Raw genomic sequence first — 16,842 nt, forward strand, 5'->3', positions numbered from 1 at the left:
TGAATAAACTTCCAGCCTCCATATATATATATATATGTATATATATATATATATATATATATATATATATATATATATATAAATATATATAAAGAATAAACTTCCAGCCTCCATTCTATATATATACATATATATATATATGTATATACTGTATATATATATATAACCCTAAAGTGTACAGTACCAGGACACCGTCAAAAAAACCACCTTGGATGGACTTTCCATATAAAGCCACATATAAGTCTTAATGCAAATGCGTCGTTAAGGATAAATTCACCGCAGACTGGAGGGATTGATAGCAGTACATGGAACTTGGATCGCATCTTTTATGCAATTCATTGACAGATATATCAGAAAAGCGATAGTAACTGTGTCTTCTTTACGTACTTCAAACAATTTTTAGTACGATAGAGAGACACTTGCATATGTCCCTCTATTAACAGTTAAGAGTACAGTACATATGTTCACATAATGTATGCATTTATACAACTCTCCGATCGGTATACGGTTTAAGTGTGTGTGCCATTCATTCATTGCATGTTATAGGAAAGAATCTTATATAAAAAAGTTGACTGCATTATCGGCAATTTTAAGCAATAAATTTGCTCAAAATATAACCAGCTAATGTAGAACTTTCAATTCAGTATACACATTTCATTAGTTTATAACAACACTATTTTCCAATGTTACGGTGTGACAAAAACCCAAGTTATGGTAAAGATTTCTTGATTAGAGTACAACTGACATGATAATCAGCTTAACCGAGTACCGATTAGTTTCTGTGACAATTGGGCCGATGCCTATAACCTTTAGTGGATAGGCAGTTTTATTTTAATATTTTATTGAAAAAGATAACACGATCCCGAACGTTTGCTTCAAGTTTTGCCATATGCGAGGGAAACCTTCCGATGGAACGTTGTTTAAACGATCATACACAGTAAGTCAATGGCGCTTCTCCATTGACATAACTACACGTGGGAAAACCACACACTAAAGTCCCTGGAAATCAGACATGCTTTAGTCGGTGAGTTTAATTACTGCAAAGGTGATATTTTAGCACGTATAGTACATTAGGTCAGGGAAAAAAAGTTGCTTCGGATTTTTCGCAAAAATATGCGTAAGAATATTTGCCTAATCAGTGATTGGTAATCACAAAGGGTAATGCAGTAGAACTACCGAGGACTGTCGCCAAACCTTTCTAGGGAATTGTAGGAGTATTTGGGCCCTTGATTGCATAATTTTATGGCATTTGTAGAAAATTGGGCGTATTTTCAAACTAAACAGTTAGCTCAACAGTTCTCTAGCCAGACTAGCCTAATGTACGTAGAACTCACAATGAACAAAGCGTAATGCCACTCTCACTTTCCAGTTTTCACCTACGGTGAAATGGCCAAAGTGGTTTAAAAGTATATTGATTTGGTTTTACATTTACTCGAAACAAATAATCTTTCATATCAATCGTTGAACCTGATAACAGGAGGTTTCGTTAGATGCAAGAAGCGAAGTGAAAAAATAATAATAACGTCGTCCCTCTAAGCAGGGAGCTGCAGCTCCCTGCTCTAAGCTTATTGCGAGTATACTGTATGATGTTAACTGCTAAAACTGGATAGTATATTGAACAGCATTAGTACAAACTCGCGTGAGGGACTTGCGATACCGCTTCACGGTAGATTAGCAGCGCACCTTCGCCGGCTATGAATAGCGCTGAATGGAACTTCTCCCGTTGTAGTTGTGGTGAATCAAAAGCGCGTAAAAATACAATCCTTGATGTGGAACCTAATAATCGGTTCCAAATAATCGGTAGCGCAATGGATTTTGCCGATGCCGGTTACCGATTGTCTGATAATCGGCCCGATGCCGATTATCTAACCTATTATCGGTCGAACACTATTCTTGATCAGAAAATGCTGTCAATGTATAATTAGCAAAAGTCGGTCAGATTCCCTCGGAGTAGCTATTTTGATAAGTACGGTGCTTTCCTTCTCGTCTTTTACGAAGTTCTAGTCTTAGCAGTCTGTTTGTAGTGTTCATGGCACACTTCTACCTCTCTTATCTGTGTAGCTTTAACCTCAGACATAGCTTGCTCAAATTTTTCCACCGAGGAAAACCTAATTAGCTTGGTCTTTTACAAAGCCAGTATACTTCAGGCATACTGTGGTCACCACATGACATTAAATGAGGGTACGAGTTGCATTATAAGAGGCATTCTTGTGTTGGTGGGGGGGGGTGGGGGTGTGGGCGGCTGTATTTATGGGTGTGAAGGTTTTTTGCCACTGATTTTATTCAGTTAACTCTTGGCTCTATTGTTGAACCACTAGCGTGCATAGGGAGTAAAATGTTGGGGTTGTGTGAGTGGGGGGCAGACTTGTGACTAGCTTGACGGATATGGCTTTAATCCATTTGGCTAGATGGAAGATCCATGTCTAGCATATTCAATGACATTGGTCAGCAATTCATCAATCATACATCCTTTCCCTCCCCCATCACAGCCTATGTTCCCTAAGCCTTTTTCAATGTTACCAGAAACACAATACATATGATCACATTACTTCACAAACCAAGCCAGAAAGCATAAATACTAAGAAAGGAAACATTCAAGCACAAAGATATTTTTCATTTAATTTTAATAAAATCCTTATGGCAAGTGAACAACAAAAATAAATGAAAATCAGCAGCTTTGAAATTAATGTAGATTAAAACTGATCATTGGGTGCAGAGTATACTATATGCAATTGACACTATCTCCATAGTATGAACCATTCCAAAGGTCATCAATTACTCATACACACTCTTGAAAATACAAGTTAAATGCATATTTTGTGTTGTTTACAGGAGTACACTATACTAGTCAACTTGTGAACATTTGGAATGAGAACATAATACAAAAGTACACCACAAGAGAAGTGTGGATCCCTTTCTGTTAACATTGCTGGTTATTAAATGAAGGAAACATAAGGCCTTGAAATCTTGAATAAAACATACATAGTAAACTAGATTTTAGCAGTAGTGTTGACAAGAGTCATAGTATAGCAAAGTATTCATATCTTATGTGAATTCTTTGTGAGTGCTCCGTGAGAAGTTTCAATGACCAATAAAATTACATAGTATTTTTGAAAAACAATACACAATACAATAAGCTTGAAAATCTGCTGAATTGAAAAAAAAAAGTTTCTGTGATTACGTAATCGATTGTCAATTGTGGTATAATTCTTGAGTTACTTGCTGGAACTACACCTGCTTGCTTGCATCTTGTTGAGAGCTTTGTGTACAGGTTCTCACAAGCAATGTATCCTTGTCTGCATGTGTGTTGGTTTATACCAATGATTGACTTTAAGCAGATCAGTGAGTGATCTTTAGTAAGTATTAGCATGTTTTATCAGGATGAGATAAAAAAGAATAGAATAGACAGGTGACCAGAAATGCTTTTAATATGCAGCAAAAGAAAGGTACAACTAACTCAACATCTCTCAAATATTTTAAACAGTGAACTAACATTTAATAATCACATGAACAGATCTATAGTAGGAAAACTTGACCTATCTTGATGAAAAAAAGGAAAATTAGCCATGTCATAAACATGAGGCAACAGATACTGGGCTGTCAATACTGATTGAGCAGCAGTGAAAATGCACCATTACATACAGCTTTTAAACATGTTGACCTCTGCATTCACTTCTAAGAGGTTCCCTTTGCGAAACAAGGTACTGTTTATTTACATTTTCCCTGTATGCAAACTAGCAATTTATGCATCAAACTATTTGAGCAAAGAAGTACATTCCCATAAGAAAATAGTAATGAAAATGTAATTGGTGTTCAACCTAGTATTTTAAGTTTGTCTATGTTATCAAACATACAGCCAACCATAACCTCCTTCTCATAACTTGGCTGTCAACTGAGAACCCTTTTTAAACAGGCAAATTTTGCTTTTAGTATTAACTTCTATCATTGCGCATTCAAAGTGCTCATTTAGGCAGAAAACACCAAACAATGCTAATTTGGCAAATCACTGTCACATATGTTGCTATAACTTGTTCTCTTCCCGCTAATGCAGGTAAAGATTGTTGCAGATTGAAACATATGAGTTCATGATATTAAGTATCAGCAACACATTGGTAATGCTCACTGTACATAACTCTGAGAGTTTATCAAGTGATGTTACCTCTTGTGCATTACTTTAATTTAAAATGGCACATATAAGATGTTTAACCACTCATTTAAAAAATGTATTCAGTTAAAACTGGAACAAACTCTTAATTTGCAGCCGCTTCTCACTTCTGTCTTTGTTTTAACACACTTGAACAGCTGAACATTGATACCACTCAATATAAACTTGAACAGGTTAATATTCATATCACTCATAAAAAGTTAAAAACACACATACAGGTATGCTTGATCTCTATGGATAGTGTCTTACCATCAAAGAATATTCCTTCAATGGATCAGATTACCTTTATTATGCTATATAACAATCAATAATCTTATAAAGTACATGATTAGACTTAAAAAAAACCCAAAAAAATCAAGGGCTTTATCCCTTTAATCTTTGAAGCTCCTTTTGTTATTCTTGTTTACAACTTTCTAAGTATCTTTTCTTTTACCATTACGTTGTGTTTCAATAATGCAAATAACATACCCATCAATTGTAAACACTTAAAGTTTAAATTAGAATACTTTCAGTAGCCTAGCTACCCAAGTTATGAGAAAATAGATAAATGAGATCAAGTTGGAACACAGAAGCTCTTCATTAGCAGGTTTCTCTTCCTTCTCTCTACTTTTTTATAACACTAGAACAGCTAAACATATGTGCCCACACTGCAGTGGCAGGGACCTTGCTCGAGAGGGGTTCTGGGAGTGTCTCAACCCCCCCCCCAAATCTTGGTAAAACAGACATTGGAAAATTTGAGTGCGACAATCAGAATTTCTGACTGTCGCACTCAAATTTACCTAGGCCTATTCATATATTCTTGTGATTGTGAATGACCTAAATATTTCGGTTAAAATTGACCTTTAATCAGTCATATTTACCACATTTTCCTTGCCACTTTGAGAAATTGTATCTCGCGATCCTTATACTCCACCATACAAAACTGTGTATGTTTCTGAATGCTCTAAAAACAAATGCCTAATAGAACAAATGTACAAGGTTCGCCAGCTTCAATTCGGTTTATATAAGTACTAATTTTGCTATTGGTTGGGTTGACCCTTCAAGTAAGTTCAGGATATATAGTCTCTATGGAATACAATAAAACACTCAAATGATAATCTACAGAAGCTTAAAAGTGCCATCAACATAAGAAAACTCTTGCCCCATAAGTTGGCATTTTTAGTAAACTGTTTAGATAACAAGATAAAACCTTATCAAAAATCAGGAAAATGTTGGATTGCTCAGTTGCTTTAACTGAGCAATTGAACAATTTTCTGCAAATTGTTTCATTGAACAACTTATCATATCTTGTCAATTGGACATTTGCTGCAAAATGTTCAATTGCTCACTTCATTCCATCAGAGCAATTGAAAAATGTTCTGCAAAATGTTTAATTGTTCACTTCATTCCAAATACTCAGTTGGAATAAAGTGAACAATTGAAAAATTGTTCATGTGAGTAGCCCCCCCCCCCAATCATCAGGCCTTAGCTACGTCCCTTGTCAGTGTTTATTATATCCATTACAGTCAACACAGTAAACGTAGAACACACTTAATCTATAACATCTTCATCTCTACTGATCTAGCCCTTTCCCTAAATCTATGTTTATTAGTCTCGTTGAATATTTTTGTTCTGACGGTCCACCAATCAAACATATGGTCTATTGCTCCTTCCTCCAGAAAATCTTCAATCTCATTGCGACCTAGTTGGGAAAAAAAATAACTCTACAAATTAGAAATGATTTTGTTTTGCTTATAAAATTTTATGAGGGTTAGGATCATGAAAGGTAACTCCAGTGGTACTTTTTGACAGGAACACAACCAGAATGAAAACACAGTTCCTTGCTGATGTTCACTGATTAGTTTCATAAGGATTTTTTCAAAAAGCTCTATAGAAACAAGAGCAAAATTTGTGTTTGCAAATAATGCTAAGACTTGTCCCTCATGCTTGATATCAGTTGTGCAGCACATATCAGCAGGTTTCCAAATATCTGCCAATGTCAACATAACAAAGTTTGAAGAACCTCCAACATTTGGTAGCTGTACTTTTGCAATTGGAATATGTTTGAAGAAATTACACCTTACGGTTGCCTGATTTCCCAATTTAAAGATATTAACATTAAGTGTTTTGATCTCATTAATATTCAAGAGATAAAGCAAACATGTATTATATAATTTAATCAGGCCTTAACTTAGGCATGCATACTTACTTTGGAGCTTCTTTTCTGCAAGTCCTTTGGTGTAACATTCAAAATTTTCCACCACACACTTTGAAGCCTTTTCACTCCATTTAATGTATTTCCTACCTGAAACAAATGAGGAAAATAAAAAGTGAAATCCATGTTAATTGATCTTGAACATGACTTCAAAAATTAGAAAGAACTATATATGAAATCATGTTTGATGATACAGTTATACACCATGGAAGGTACCTGACGCCTGACATACAACACTAGGTAAAGCAACCAGAGGAAGTGTTGTCTTGCGAATGCTCATTAATATTCAGCAGATTTGAAACTATTGCAGTCATAATGTCTGAATATATGTGTACAATAAACATCTAATACCCAATTTGTCTGGTGTTGGAAATGATTGCTGCAGAAGCTAGCTGTAGAGGCAATTGGGAAACTTGGGAATCCTCCACATGTACCTTATTCTGGTCAGGGTATGTGAAGTTGTATAACTTGTTAATAGGAATAAACCTTTTCTTCATTATATAAAGGTGCACCAGTAATAACAACCTTCCTTTCATCACATACGAATTGATAAAAACAAGGTACTGGAAGAGTGTCTCCAGTCCTTAAATAAAACTTTACTCTGTCATTTCAAATCCAGAAAAAGTGCCAACTAAATTTAGCCTGCTTTCTTACTAAGGTGCATCATGATGCTCAAGTAATATTTATACAAGCAAAGCCTAAAGTCATCTGTGTAGACAAAGCATAAAAACATCTTCTTTATTATGGGAGCACTTCTGCAAACATTTCCTTGGTTGAGTTGATTCCCACAAAGAATTGTACGCATTTCTTGTTTTTACTTTTTTCAAATAAACTCCAGCTGTTTGCATGCCAAAGGAGCTCATCTAATGGTGTTTCTTTCAAAATAGCTGTCCGTCCTTGCTTTGACTCATTTGCCAGATTTCCACATGATTTGATTATTGCATTTACCCAAAATAAAAACTAAAAAAACTAAAGCATAAACAATATTATTGTTTTAAACAGATTTCCATAGCACAATAAGAGCAATTGCCACCTTTAACTGCAACTGATTAATTTTTGCCCAAAAGTAAACTAATGGAGCAATAACCAAGTGTGTCCTGTCTACTGAAATCAGTTTACCCTAGCTGCTTCCTGCCGATCCTTGTGAGTATGCAAGGAGGATCTGATCCCACGCACAAGGGCGATTAAGTTGTATTGTGAAGAAAAGTAAATATTAATTCTTATTTGATCAGCATTTTGTCACCATTCCAATACTGCAGTGATTGGTATATTCCTTTTGCCTGAATGCAGGCCAAATTGACATGCTCAGTGAAGAATACGACATAACAGCCGATGAAGAAACTTGAATCAAATTTGAGAGTTACAAGGCAATCATGTTAACATGATGCAAACAAAAACCTCTCCCTAGTGAAAGTGTGAAAAATTGAGCCTTCCATTATCCTAGTCCCTTTATTTTCATAAACTTGTTACTCTTAAAGATTTTGTAACATTTTGTAAACACACTTTTGGACATTCCGTCATAAAGATCTTCGCACACTGTCATACTTACATACAGGTGACTTGTTGGTCATGGATTGGGATTCTCCTCTTGCTCTTCTTCTTCTCTGCTGTACATCAGCCCTCCGCACTGCTGGACACAGCAAGAAATTAAATGAAGACCGTTAAAACAATTGAGTTTGATGAGGATACACAAATCAATACAAATAAGATAATGACAGCATGTTGTTAGTTTAAGGGTGTCAAGACTCGCTCAAAAAGAAAGTCTAATGCCGGTAATCTGACCTAGTTTCGAATGAGGTGTAACAGGAGTGTTAGACATCACCATCGATCCCAGAAAATACACACACACAGCTTGCTACCATCGATATTTAGACACTAGTGTACAGTCAGTTCATGCTGTGATCAATACCCACAGCATAGTGTAAAAACCAATACAGCGATGGACATCTCAGGTCCAGCTAAAGATAACAAGGTATCGCATTTCATTACTGAACTGTCTGCATTTTGTAGTCACACGAACAAAAGGTCACTTACAAGCAACAGAAAGTTAACTTTTTTTCAGATGGCCTCATGCGGTTTGGGGCGAGTGTTCAATGCCTTTTAAAATTTCTATGCTTCAAGACTAATTGATAATTCCAATAGCTGCATAGTCATCTTGAAGCAAACGTCACAGATTTTTCATCTCTCCTAAAACATGCAACTACTTTATCTTATTCAACCAAATGATAACAGACACCAGGAAATAACTAGAACTGATGGCACCAAATTATATCCATCCCTTGACTCAACTAGCAATTACATGTAAAATTACAGTATATTACTGTAGCTTATTAAATTTAGTTGCCCAATTGCTCTCATAATGATAATTTATATCAATTGAATGATCCATCCAACCAAATTTACAAAACACAAGCATTATGAGGTCACAAAGTCTGCAGGGTTATCTTCCTTCTGTTACTGTGTAAAGTAACCACTTGTTAACCATTGCATGTGTCAGGGAGATTAAGACTGTCAGTATAATTCATTTGGAATGCAATTACATTTGCCTGAGAAAGAAAAGGAACTGGAATTAGGGAAAACATAGTTCTGACTTGTATGCCACATGCATATGAGAGTCCTTCTGTACAAGAAATAAATATTTGGGGTATATTTATTAGTTATTAAGTTACACTCTATATTCTTCAATTTGATTGCTGATTTATAGTTTTGGTAAGACTGCATGACAAAAGTCAAACAGCCAGTTGCTACTGTTAACTAATACCTCTTTTGATATCGAGTAGGTCAATGATGTAGCATAGGTATTTTATTATAGGGTCTGGTAAGTTTACTACAGTTCTGTAGTTCTTTGTTTCGAGGTAGGAAATGTATTTCATAAAGGATATAATGCAGATGTTTGAGTCTTGAGAGTAATGAACAGCTAAAGCAGATACAAAATACAAAAGTTTTAATACAATGTCAAGCTGATAACTGTTTGTCACATGGAACATCACTTATGTAGCTTTCAAAATTTACAGCATAGCTAGAGGAATATAAGCCTCACCAGTTATTACATTAATACATCTAGTTCTACCATGTTCTACTTCAGTATATTATAGGTCAGTGCAGGTAATTGTCTCAGTTAAGATTAATAACTTTTTCTGTGTCCCTCTAATATCTTTTTTTTTTCTCGACAAAATCAGTTATGTTATGTTTGAACTGACTTGATAACAAACTGCAATAACATCACTTTATTTATTAGGCAATGATCTAGTCTGCAAAATGTAAAGGAGCTGATTGACTTCCCTCATTTAAGTCTCACTTTATTCTCAATTTGCTGAAGATTAATCTAATAACATTTCATATTTTTCGACATCATTCTTGCCATTTATCCCTCTTCCCATAATTCTTGGTGCCCCTACATATCCAGTATAATAAACTGTCATACTTACATACAGGTGACTTGTTGGTCATGGATGGGGATTCTCTTCTTGCTCTCTTTTTTCTCTGTTGAACATCAGCCACCTGTTCTGCTGGACACAGCAAGAAATGAACTAACAACATTAATACATGAGTCACCATATTAGAACTACTGACTGGCTGGGAGAAACTTCTATGAAATTTGAAATATACAAAGAAACTGAGGCTTAGATAGGATATTCGAACCAACACCCCTCCCCCAGGACTACGAGTCCTACACTCTATGGTGGTCAATGGTGCATCCAAACACTAATATTATTTTAGGTGGTTACAACTTCGCTGGGGTTGTTTTCCATGAGGAATACGTTTCAAGGTTGTCTACCATTGCATGCATGTGCCCAGAGAAAAACATGGAGGAATAATCGCAAAATCCACATGAAAAGTTGTGTGATTGCACATTCCTTACATACCTAGCTATTAAGGACACCAAATAGTATATCCACAAAACAAACACTTACGGCTGAGCCTCTAAAATTTCTTACATGAAGCTTTTCAATTGCGCTATTACTGGGTCCTTTTGTTTCCATCATTCAATTGACAAAGCTTTTATCCAAAACACAATGAAATGGTTTCCTTTCTCTTACAAGTATAATTTTTGATCTTACCCATTGCCTCTTCTCGGTCTTCATTCGCAACCTGCCCTGTAAAATTTTAGAAAGAAGTATGTTCCATGATCTGTTTAATAAAGTTATCACCACCTTAATACCAAACTCTCACAAGGAGCTAAAATATTTGTCACTTTTTGTGTTGTAACTTTATTATCTCATCCTTGTATACATTTAGAGACAGGGAGATGTTTTATTCCATTGGGTCACCTGTTTTTGAACAAACCAATGGTCTGTAAACAGACAAGTAGCCTAATTTCCATCCCTTGTGGTATAGAAGCTGGTGGGCTAGTGGGCACTTAATGGGGTACCTTATGATAACCTTATGCCATTGGCTGGCAAGTACCAACTGGGGTGGGGGAATAAAAAAATGTTTGATGTCTGTGTATGAGTGGGGGTCAATTTTGACTTCACCATATAGCATATATGTGAAGTAGCCTATATAAGACAGAAAACTTTTATGTTGTCATAAGTTAGCTAAAGGGTCAAAGGTCAGGAGGCCACAGGTAAAATAAGCAAAATGTTGCTGAAAGTTGCACAACAAACACCTCATCAGTGAAACAGCTCTGACTCCTAATTTTTGGTCAACCTTCCCCCTCCCGCATGTTAATAAGCACTTGTGTCCTAACTATCCTTGGTTTATAGTAACAGGCTTAGGCCCATCATTGACTTGGAACCTTGATTGAGGTGCCTCCATATTTATCAGAGTACCACCCCAGGAACAGTAGGCCAGCATATCTAACCCTATTAAAGAAAGCAGAAATATGTACTCCTTAAACTTGAACCTTTATAGGTACATACCATTAAAAAGAATTTGTTTGATTTACAATGAAAATGAATAAGCCTTGACTGTTTGTATAATCTATTAAAAGAAAAAAATGCAATTTAAAACTGGACAAACTGATGCTAAGTTTGTCAATCATGAATATCTGTATAGGCCTAGCATATGGGCAATTTTGTGATGGAAAAGCGACATCTTGAGGTCAAAGTTCGCCCAATTCTACACATTATGTATGCAGTGAACAATATATTTGGAGGAAATACTATTTGGTCTAACATGAAAAATGCTTGCAGATGATTGTTGTGGATTATCTTTCATTAGGATCATTGATCTAATCCTACAAGCCCACTATGCTACTGGATTATTCTAATAATGTGCCCCTCCTAACTTTGTGCGTACATTTGCCCACCTCTACGGGCACAGCATGGAAGTGAAATGTCAAGGCCAGGGTCGGAAATAAGCAGGGCGAAGGGCGATTCGCCCTTATGAAAATCGCCCTCGTTATATCAGGTGTCTGTGTAAAATTAATTGTGACATGCTTTTGTTTTAGCTAGGCATTGCAGTAGCATCGCGAATCGCGCAAACAGTTCTCACAATCCCGCATAAAATTTGAAGCAGTGCCGGAGGGTCACGCACAATCTCCGCATACAGTAGTTACTGCGGTTACGGCCTCCACTAAGCAATTTCAGTGCCAATAACCTAAAATCCCCACAAATCTCAGACCACATAGTAGCCTAACTTCATAGGTGAAGAAGGTCAACATGGTAATCTTACCTATCCATCTGTTTACTCGCTCAAGTTGTGTTGAAAATAAAAATTAAAAATATCCATTAAAACTTGCAATTTTTAACCAAATATTAGCCTAACAACCACACTAAGTCAATGGGAAATGTAGCCTAACCATCAGTTTGCAAAAACAAAACAAAAACTGCATAGCTTTGTTTACAACTTTAAATTTGCTGGAAATTGGCAGTTGTTTGGAAGGTATGTGATTTTATCCACACACGAAAACATACATGCCTTAGGAAAAGTCACCAGTGGAAGTAAACCTGTGTTTTCTATTTCAGTTGATGGGTTATTGGTTTTCGTCATATATTCGGTGGATTGACATTATTTGCTAAATGCTCGCAAAGTTTTGCTATCAAACTTTTAATGAACTTGCTATACAGTCGCAACACTATTTAGGGCAATTATGCTGACTTTATCCTGTTGAATGCTTACAACCATTTCCATAAACAGCATATATTGAACTTTGGAAAAGAGCCCCCCTAAACCTTAAAAAAGCCCTCGTAAATACATTAAGGGGGCGTTTCAACTTTTCTATATCCAAACTAGGCTAGTCCCCCAAAGCCAAATATTAATTCCTACCCTGCTTAAGGCTAGCTGTTATAAATTAAATTTTTGGGCAGAATTGAAAATTGGCTTTGTATTTTAAGTTAATTGTGGGCAAAAAAATCACAATAGCTCTAGACAATAAGGCATTTTACTAATGTAGGCTAAGCATTGTCCAGCCTTGCCTGTCTTCAGCAATAGGCTACTGTTGGCTAAGGCTTAACTTAGGCCTAGGCCTAGGGTATATTTACTGTATCATTTGCATCAAAAAACGGTGCTATGTAAGCATCATTCATAACTATTTGTGTTTTTGTAGAGTTTTTGGGGCAAAGGTCATGTAATTAAAATGAAGTTTAGCCTATCTAGGGCAAAACTAACATTACTGTAACTTAGGCTAGATCTTGTTAATGTTAGGCTTACACTGAGTGAGACAAGTGAGAGCTGAGCTATAATTTGCACAAATTGTGATTGGTAATCAGCCAGCTGCACAGGGAACTGAGGCCTACTTTATACTATTACTAATCCTAGGCTAGTCAATAAAGCATTTGGTAAAGGAATTAATATCTAGCAATTGCAAGAAAGTATTACGGTATTACCTAGGCTTCCAAAGTCAATCTCGACGGCTCTCATTTTGATAGTGTAACATGGATACCGCGCCGATTCACGAACAAAAGTTAGGTTTACCGTTCCTGTTTGCATACAGTGTGAACACTTGCGGCCACACGGACAACACGTTTACCACACTGTACACGTCCATATGAGCTCCACATTACACTTAGCGACATTGCGCGGTGATGACGTCACAAGGTTTGTATACCAAATGAAAATGCGTCAATATGAACATGGATATCAGTATATGTATCACCGAAAGGGATAGGGATCGAAATTGTGACTTTCAAGGTAACAGTTCCATTGGTCAGTTTTACCAGCATTAAAAGAGCATCGATAGTGAAACATATATCGATAGGACGATAAAATAAACGAGATATATCTTGATGGGTCCCTAATAGCTAAATTTTGCACAGGTCACATATACTACTACAAAATTTGCCAAGCTATAAATATCCATTCAGATGTGTAATCGTCCAATCAAAATAAAGGGGTGTAGAGGGCAGCATCCACGATCAATGGGTACTAATTACCTGTACACCGAAGCCCTCATAACAGAATGAACATACCCTTAAACATTAGGGGAACACGAATATGTTCCCCTAACGTTACTGTCCCTCTAAGGTAGCATTTTTCAATATGCAATGGGCACCTAATGTGCACTTTATATAAATATATATATATACATTTTCATTTATATATATATATATATATACATACATTTTCATTTATATATATATATATATATATATATATATATATATATATATATATATATGCATAAAGTCTGTTCAAAGTATCTCTTTCGAGATCCGGCTTTAGGATTCACAAATGATTTTCGAGTTGGTCAGCATCATGTTTGATCTCTAGAGTAAGGCAAAATATGTCACCAAAAACAGAACTAGTATATTGTTAGATACAGGTGACAAACGCCTACAGTGGAATTATGATCTTCCTTACCGGCTTCAAACCTCTGGACATACAATCAGCGTCCATAGCCTAGTGGTTAGGGTGTCCGCGTACAGAGCGGAAGGCCTGTGGTTCAAATCCCGGTATATATATGTATATATATATATATATATATATAATTACGAACTTCCTTACTGGTTGAGAACCTCTGGACATACAATCATCGTCGTGGGAGTTTGGAGGCTGGGAGTTTATTCACTGTTCTGGATTTCCAACTAATTACAATTTTTAGATTTCAGATGTCATGTCGTGCGCAGTGACCTCAGGGAGGGGAGAGAAAGTGATTAAGTTAGCAAACATTAATCTTGACTGAGATAAATTTATCTATTCTCTGCTCTCGCATGTATTTGTGGAGCCTGCCTTGATATTCAACCTGAACAAAACAGCTGAAAGAGACAATACAAGGCGCTGATAATTCATACTTTTAGGTTTAATCTTAAATAATGAAGGATATGTACAATGAAATGGAGCTACATATAATGAACAGCTAATGAGATTATAAAGGCTACAGGTTACGGATTAATTTTAGACACTGCAACCGTACTGTTTATTATAGAATATGGTGACAGGGATGTTATTACTCGAGATATGCTACAGTCAACAATACCTATCTATCAACAATAACATCAGCGAGACAGAGAACAATAGTGTCCCATAACTGGTACCTACAGTAAATACCATTTAGAAGTTACACAATAGCCTACACACACTGGGTCAGAAAATGTCTTAAAACTATCTCACATATGCTCAATAATTTTACTTGCTGGTCAACACAGAAAGCATAACAATATCAAAGGTATAAATGATGGTTTTAATAAGCTCAGATGCAATAAAGCATTATACACATAGAAAATAGTCTGTCCCATTTACTAGCAATGGATGGGCTCAGCCATCTTGAATACAGCCATTTTGGATGCAACCATTACGGAATGAGGTAACTATTCATAATTAAACATGTATCACCCAGACACTACAGCTCTCATTGTTATTACAAATGCATACATTAAACTCAATATTATACTATCTAATGCATTGCCTAACGTAACACATGTATACACGTACAAGATGAGCAAGGCGTCCTTGCAGTGGCGTCAATCCCAATTGAAAAGTGGGGGGACGTAAATGACTGAACATGTGTAGCACACACTGCAAGCACCTTGGCACAAAGCCTTTATTGGGCAGGGTCCAGGGGCCTGCCTTAGGGCTCTATCCAGGGACAAAGTTTTTGTTTTATTTTGATGTTCAATAAATTGCATAAATTATTAAATTTGATAAAAAATGACTGTTAGTATCAAGCCTATTTTAGAAATTGTAACCAGATAGCTTTTAAACTTTCTGCAGGTTTGATTAGTTAAATACTTGTGTTTGACAACTATATGAACAAACTTTAAGTTTGCCCTGCATTCCACTTCATTGTTCACCTACAGAATTTAATGCTTACTCAAAATGTCATGCTGTTACCCAAAAAATATATTTAAATTTTTTGAGAAATTTAACAAATACTGTAGGAATGAATTCATCCTTGTACTACAAAACATACTCCCTCAAGCCTTTAACATACATACGGCAATGAAAAAAAGATTTGTATTTAAGTAATTATACCAATTAAAATTGTCACGTGACAAAACACATATATTTTTAATATTTGAGAAATATATAAATAGGAATGAATTAATACTTGTTATGCAAATTATATTCCCACAGGCCTATAACATCCATGCACAAAAAAAATCATATTTAATGAATTATATACCAATTAAAATTATGTCATGTTGTTTTTTCTGTAACAGCATGACCTGCATTGAACAATACCCGTGCCCTTGGCGCATCTTTTTATTTTGCATACTTTATGCAAGAACTTAAAACAGTGCATGTTAGTAATGCATTGTCTAACCCCTCACCCAAAGAACCATAAATAGTTAGGAAAATGCCATCCCTAGCTACTTTATGCACTGTATTAGAGATCTACTTACCACTTGACAACTCCAATTACAGAAACCAAACTACCTGTAACTACAGAACCATACACTGTACCTGTAGTAACGTGTGCAGTGTAAATTATAATGTATTACTACAGTAGTGTAGTGTGCTGCATGGCTAGATCATACAGGTAAGTTGGTTGGTTTGTTGTACGTTTATACACTTCTGATTTCATGAAGTATGTCTCACTTTTGTTCGTTTGTTACCCACAGTGATCAATGATGTAACATATTTCCTCTGTATAGATATTGTACATGAGCTTAACTTTACATACCCATATCATGTTTTAAGCTTTTGGGCATGGGGTTACCAGCATGCTGTTACCACACTTTTACTTGATTATAACATATTTATCATTAATCAAGATTTTTCATTCCTTGTCTGAGGTGAAAGGAATCTATGTGATTGTGTGTGTATATGTATGTGACACCTGCTTGTAAACTCGGTAGCTCAAAGTTCATCGTGGATTAACTTGGTACGTGGATCCGTTTTAATGAGTACTAGAACCCTAACCTTTTGCTGTGAAGGTCAAAGGTCATTTGAGATCAACATAAGGCAAAGTTTGTAAACTAACCAATCGTAACCTTATTTCTTGTTTTCCCAATACTCTCCTATAGTGACCACCAGACCAGGCCCTTTGAAAAAAAGTTGCTTAGACAAGCCCATTCCTCTCATATGTATGCATAAGACCCGTCACAAACCATTCCATTTCGAGCAGGGGTCACATTGGCGTGTGAGACTATACTTTGTG

The 16,842-nt window shown here is 36.0% G+C and overlaps 2 protein-coding genes and 1 long non-coding RNA gene across 7 annotated transcripts in view; 1 reads left to right on the forward strand and 2 right to left on the reverse strand.

Moving 5' to 3' along the window:
• Window positions 1–16,842, reverse strand: part of LOC139959674 (uncharacterized) — a 254,502-nt gene that overhangs the window by 44,224 nt on the left and 193,436 nt on the right. The gene's annotated exons all lie outside the window — the stretch shown is intronic.
• Window positions 1–16,842, forward strand: part of LOC139959658 (uncharacterized) — a 40,980-nt gene that overhangs the window by 17,807 nt on the left and 6,331 nt on the right. The window lies entirely within an intron of this gene.
• LOC139959666 (uncharacterized) lies at window positions 1,227–13,819 on the reverse strand. Of its 4 annotated transcripts, none has more exons than XM_071957468.1 (6): window positions 13,130–13,819; window positions 10,421–10,456; window positions 9,788–9,865; window positions 7,909–7,986; window positions 6,354–6,449; window positions 1,227–5,846 (listed from the first exon to the last, which is right to left on the reverse strand). In XM_071957468.1, the coding sequence occupies exons 1-6, from the start codon at window positions 13,230–13,232 to the stop codon at window positions 5,701–5,703; spliced, it is 537 nt and encodes a 178-aa protein (XP_071813569.1). In that variant the 5' UTR covers window positions 13,233–13,819; the 3' UTR covers window positions 1,227–5,700. The 4 variants fall into 4 exon arrangements, with proteins under 4 accessions (XP_071813569.1, XP_071813568.1, XP_071813567.1 ...); XM_071957467.1 differs by having other exon boundaries at window positions 7,909–7,989; XM_071957466.1 differs by having other exon boundaries at window positions 9,788–9,868.

The sequence above is a fragment of the Apostichopus japonicus genome, chromosome 19 (genome assembly GCF_037975245.1).
Source record: "Apostichopus japonicus isolate 1M-3 chromosome 19, ASM3797524v1, whole genome shotgun sequence".
In the NCBI taxonomy this organism is placed as follows: Eukaryota; Metazoa; Echinodermata; class Holothuroidea; order Aspidochirotida; family Stichopodidae; genus Apostichopus; species Apostichopus japonicus.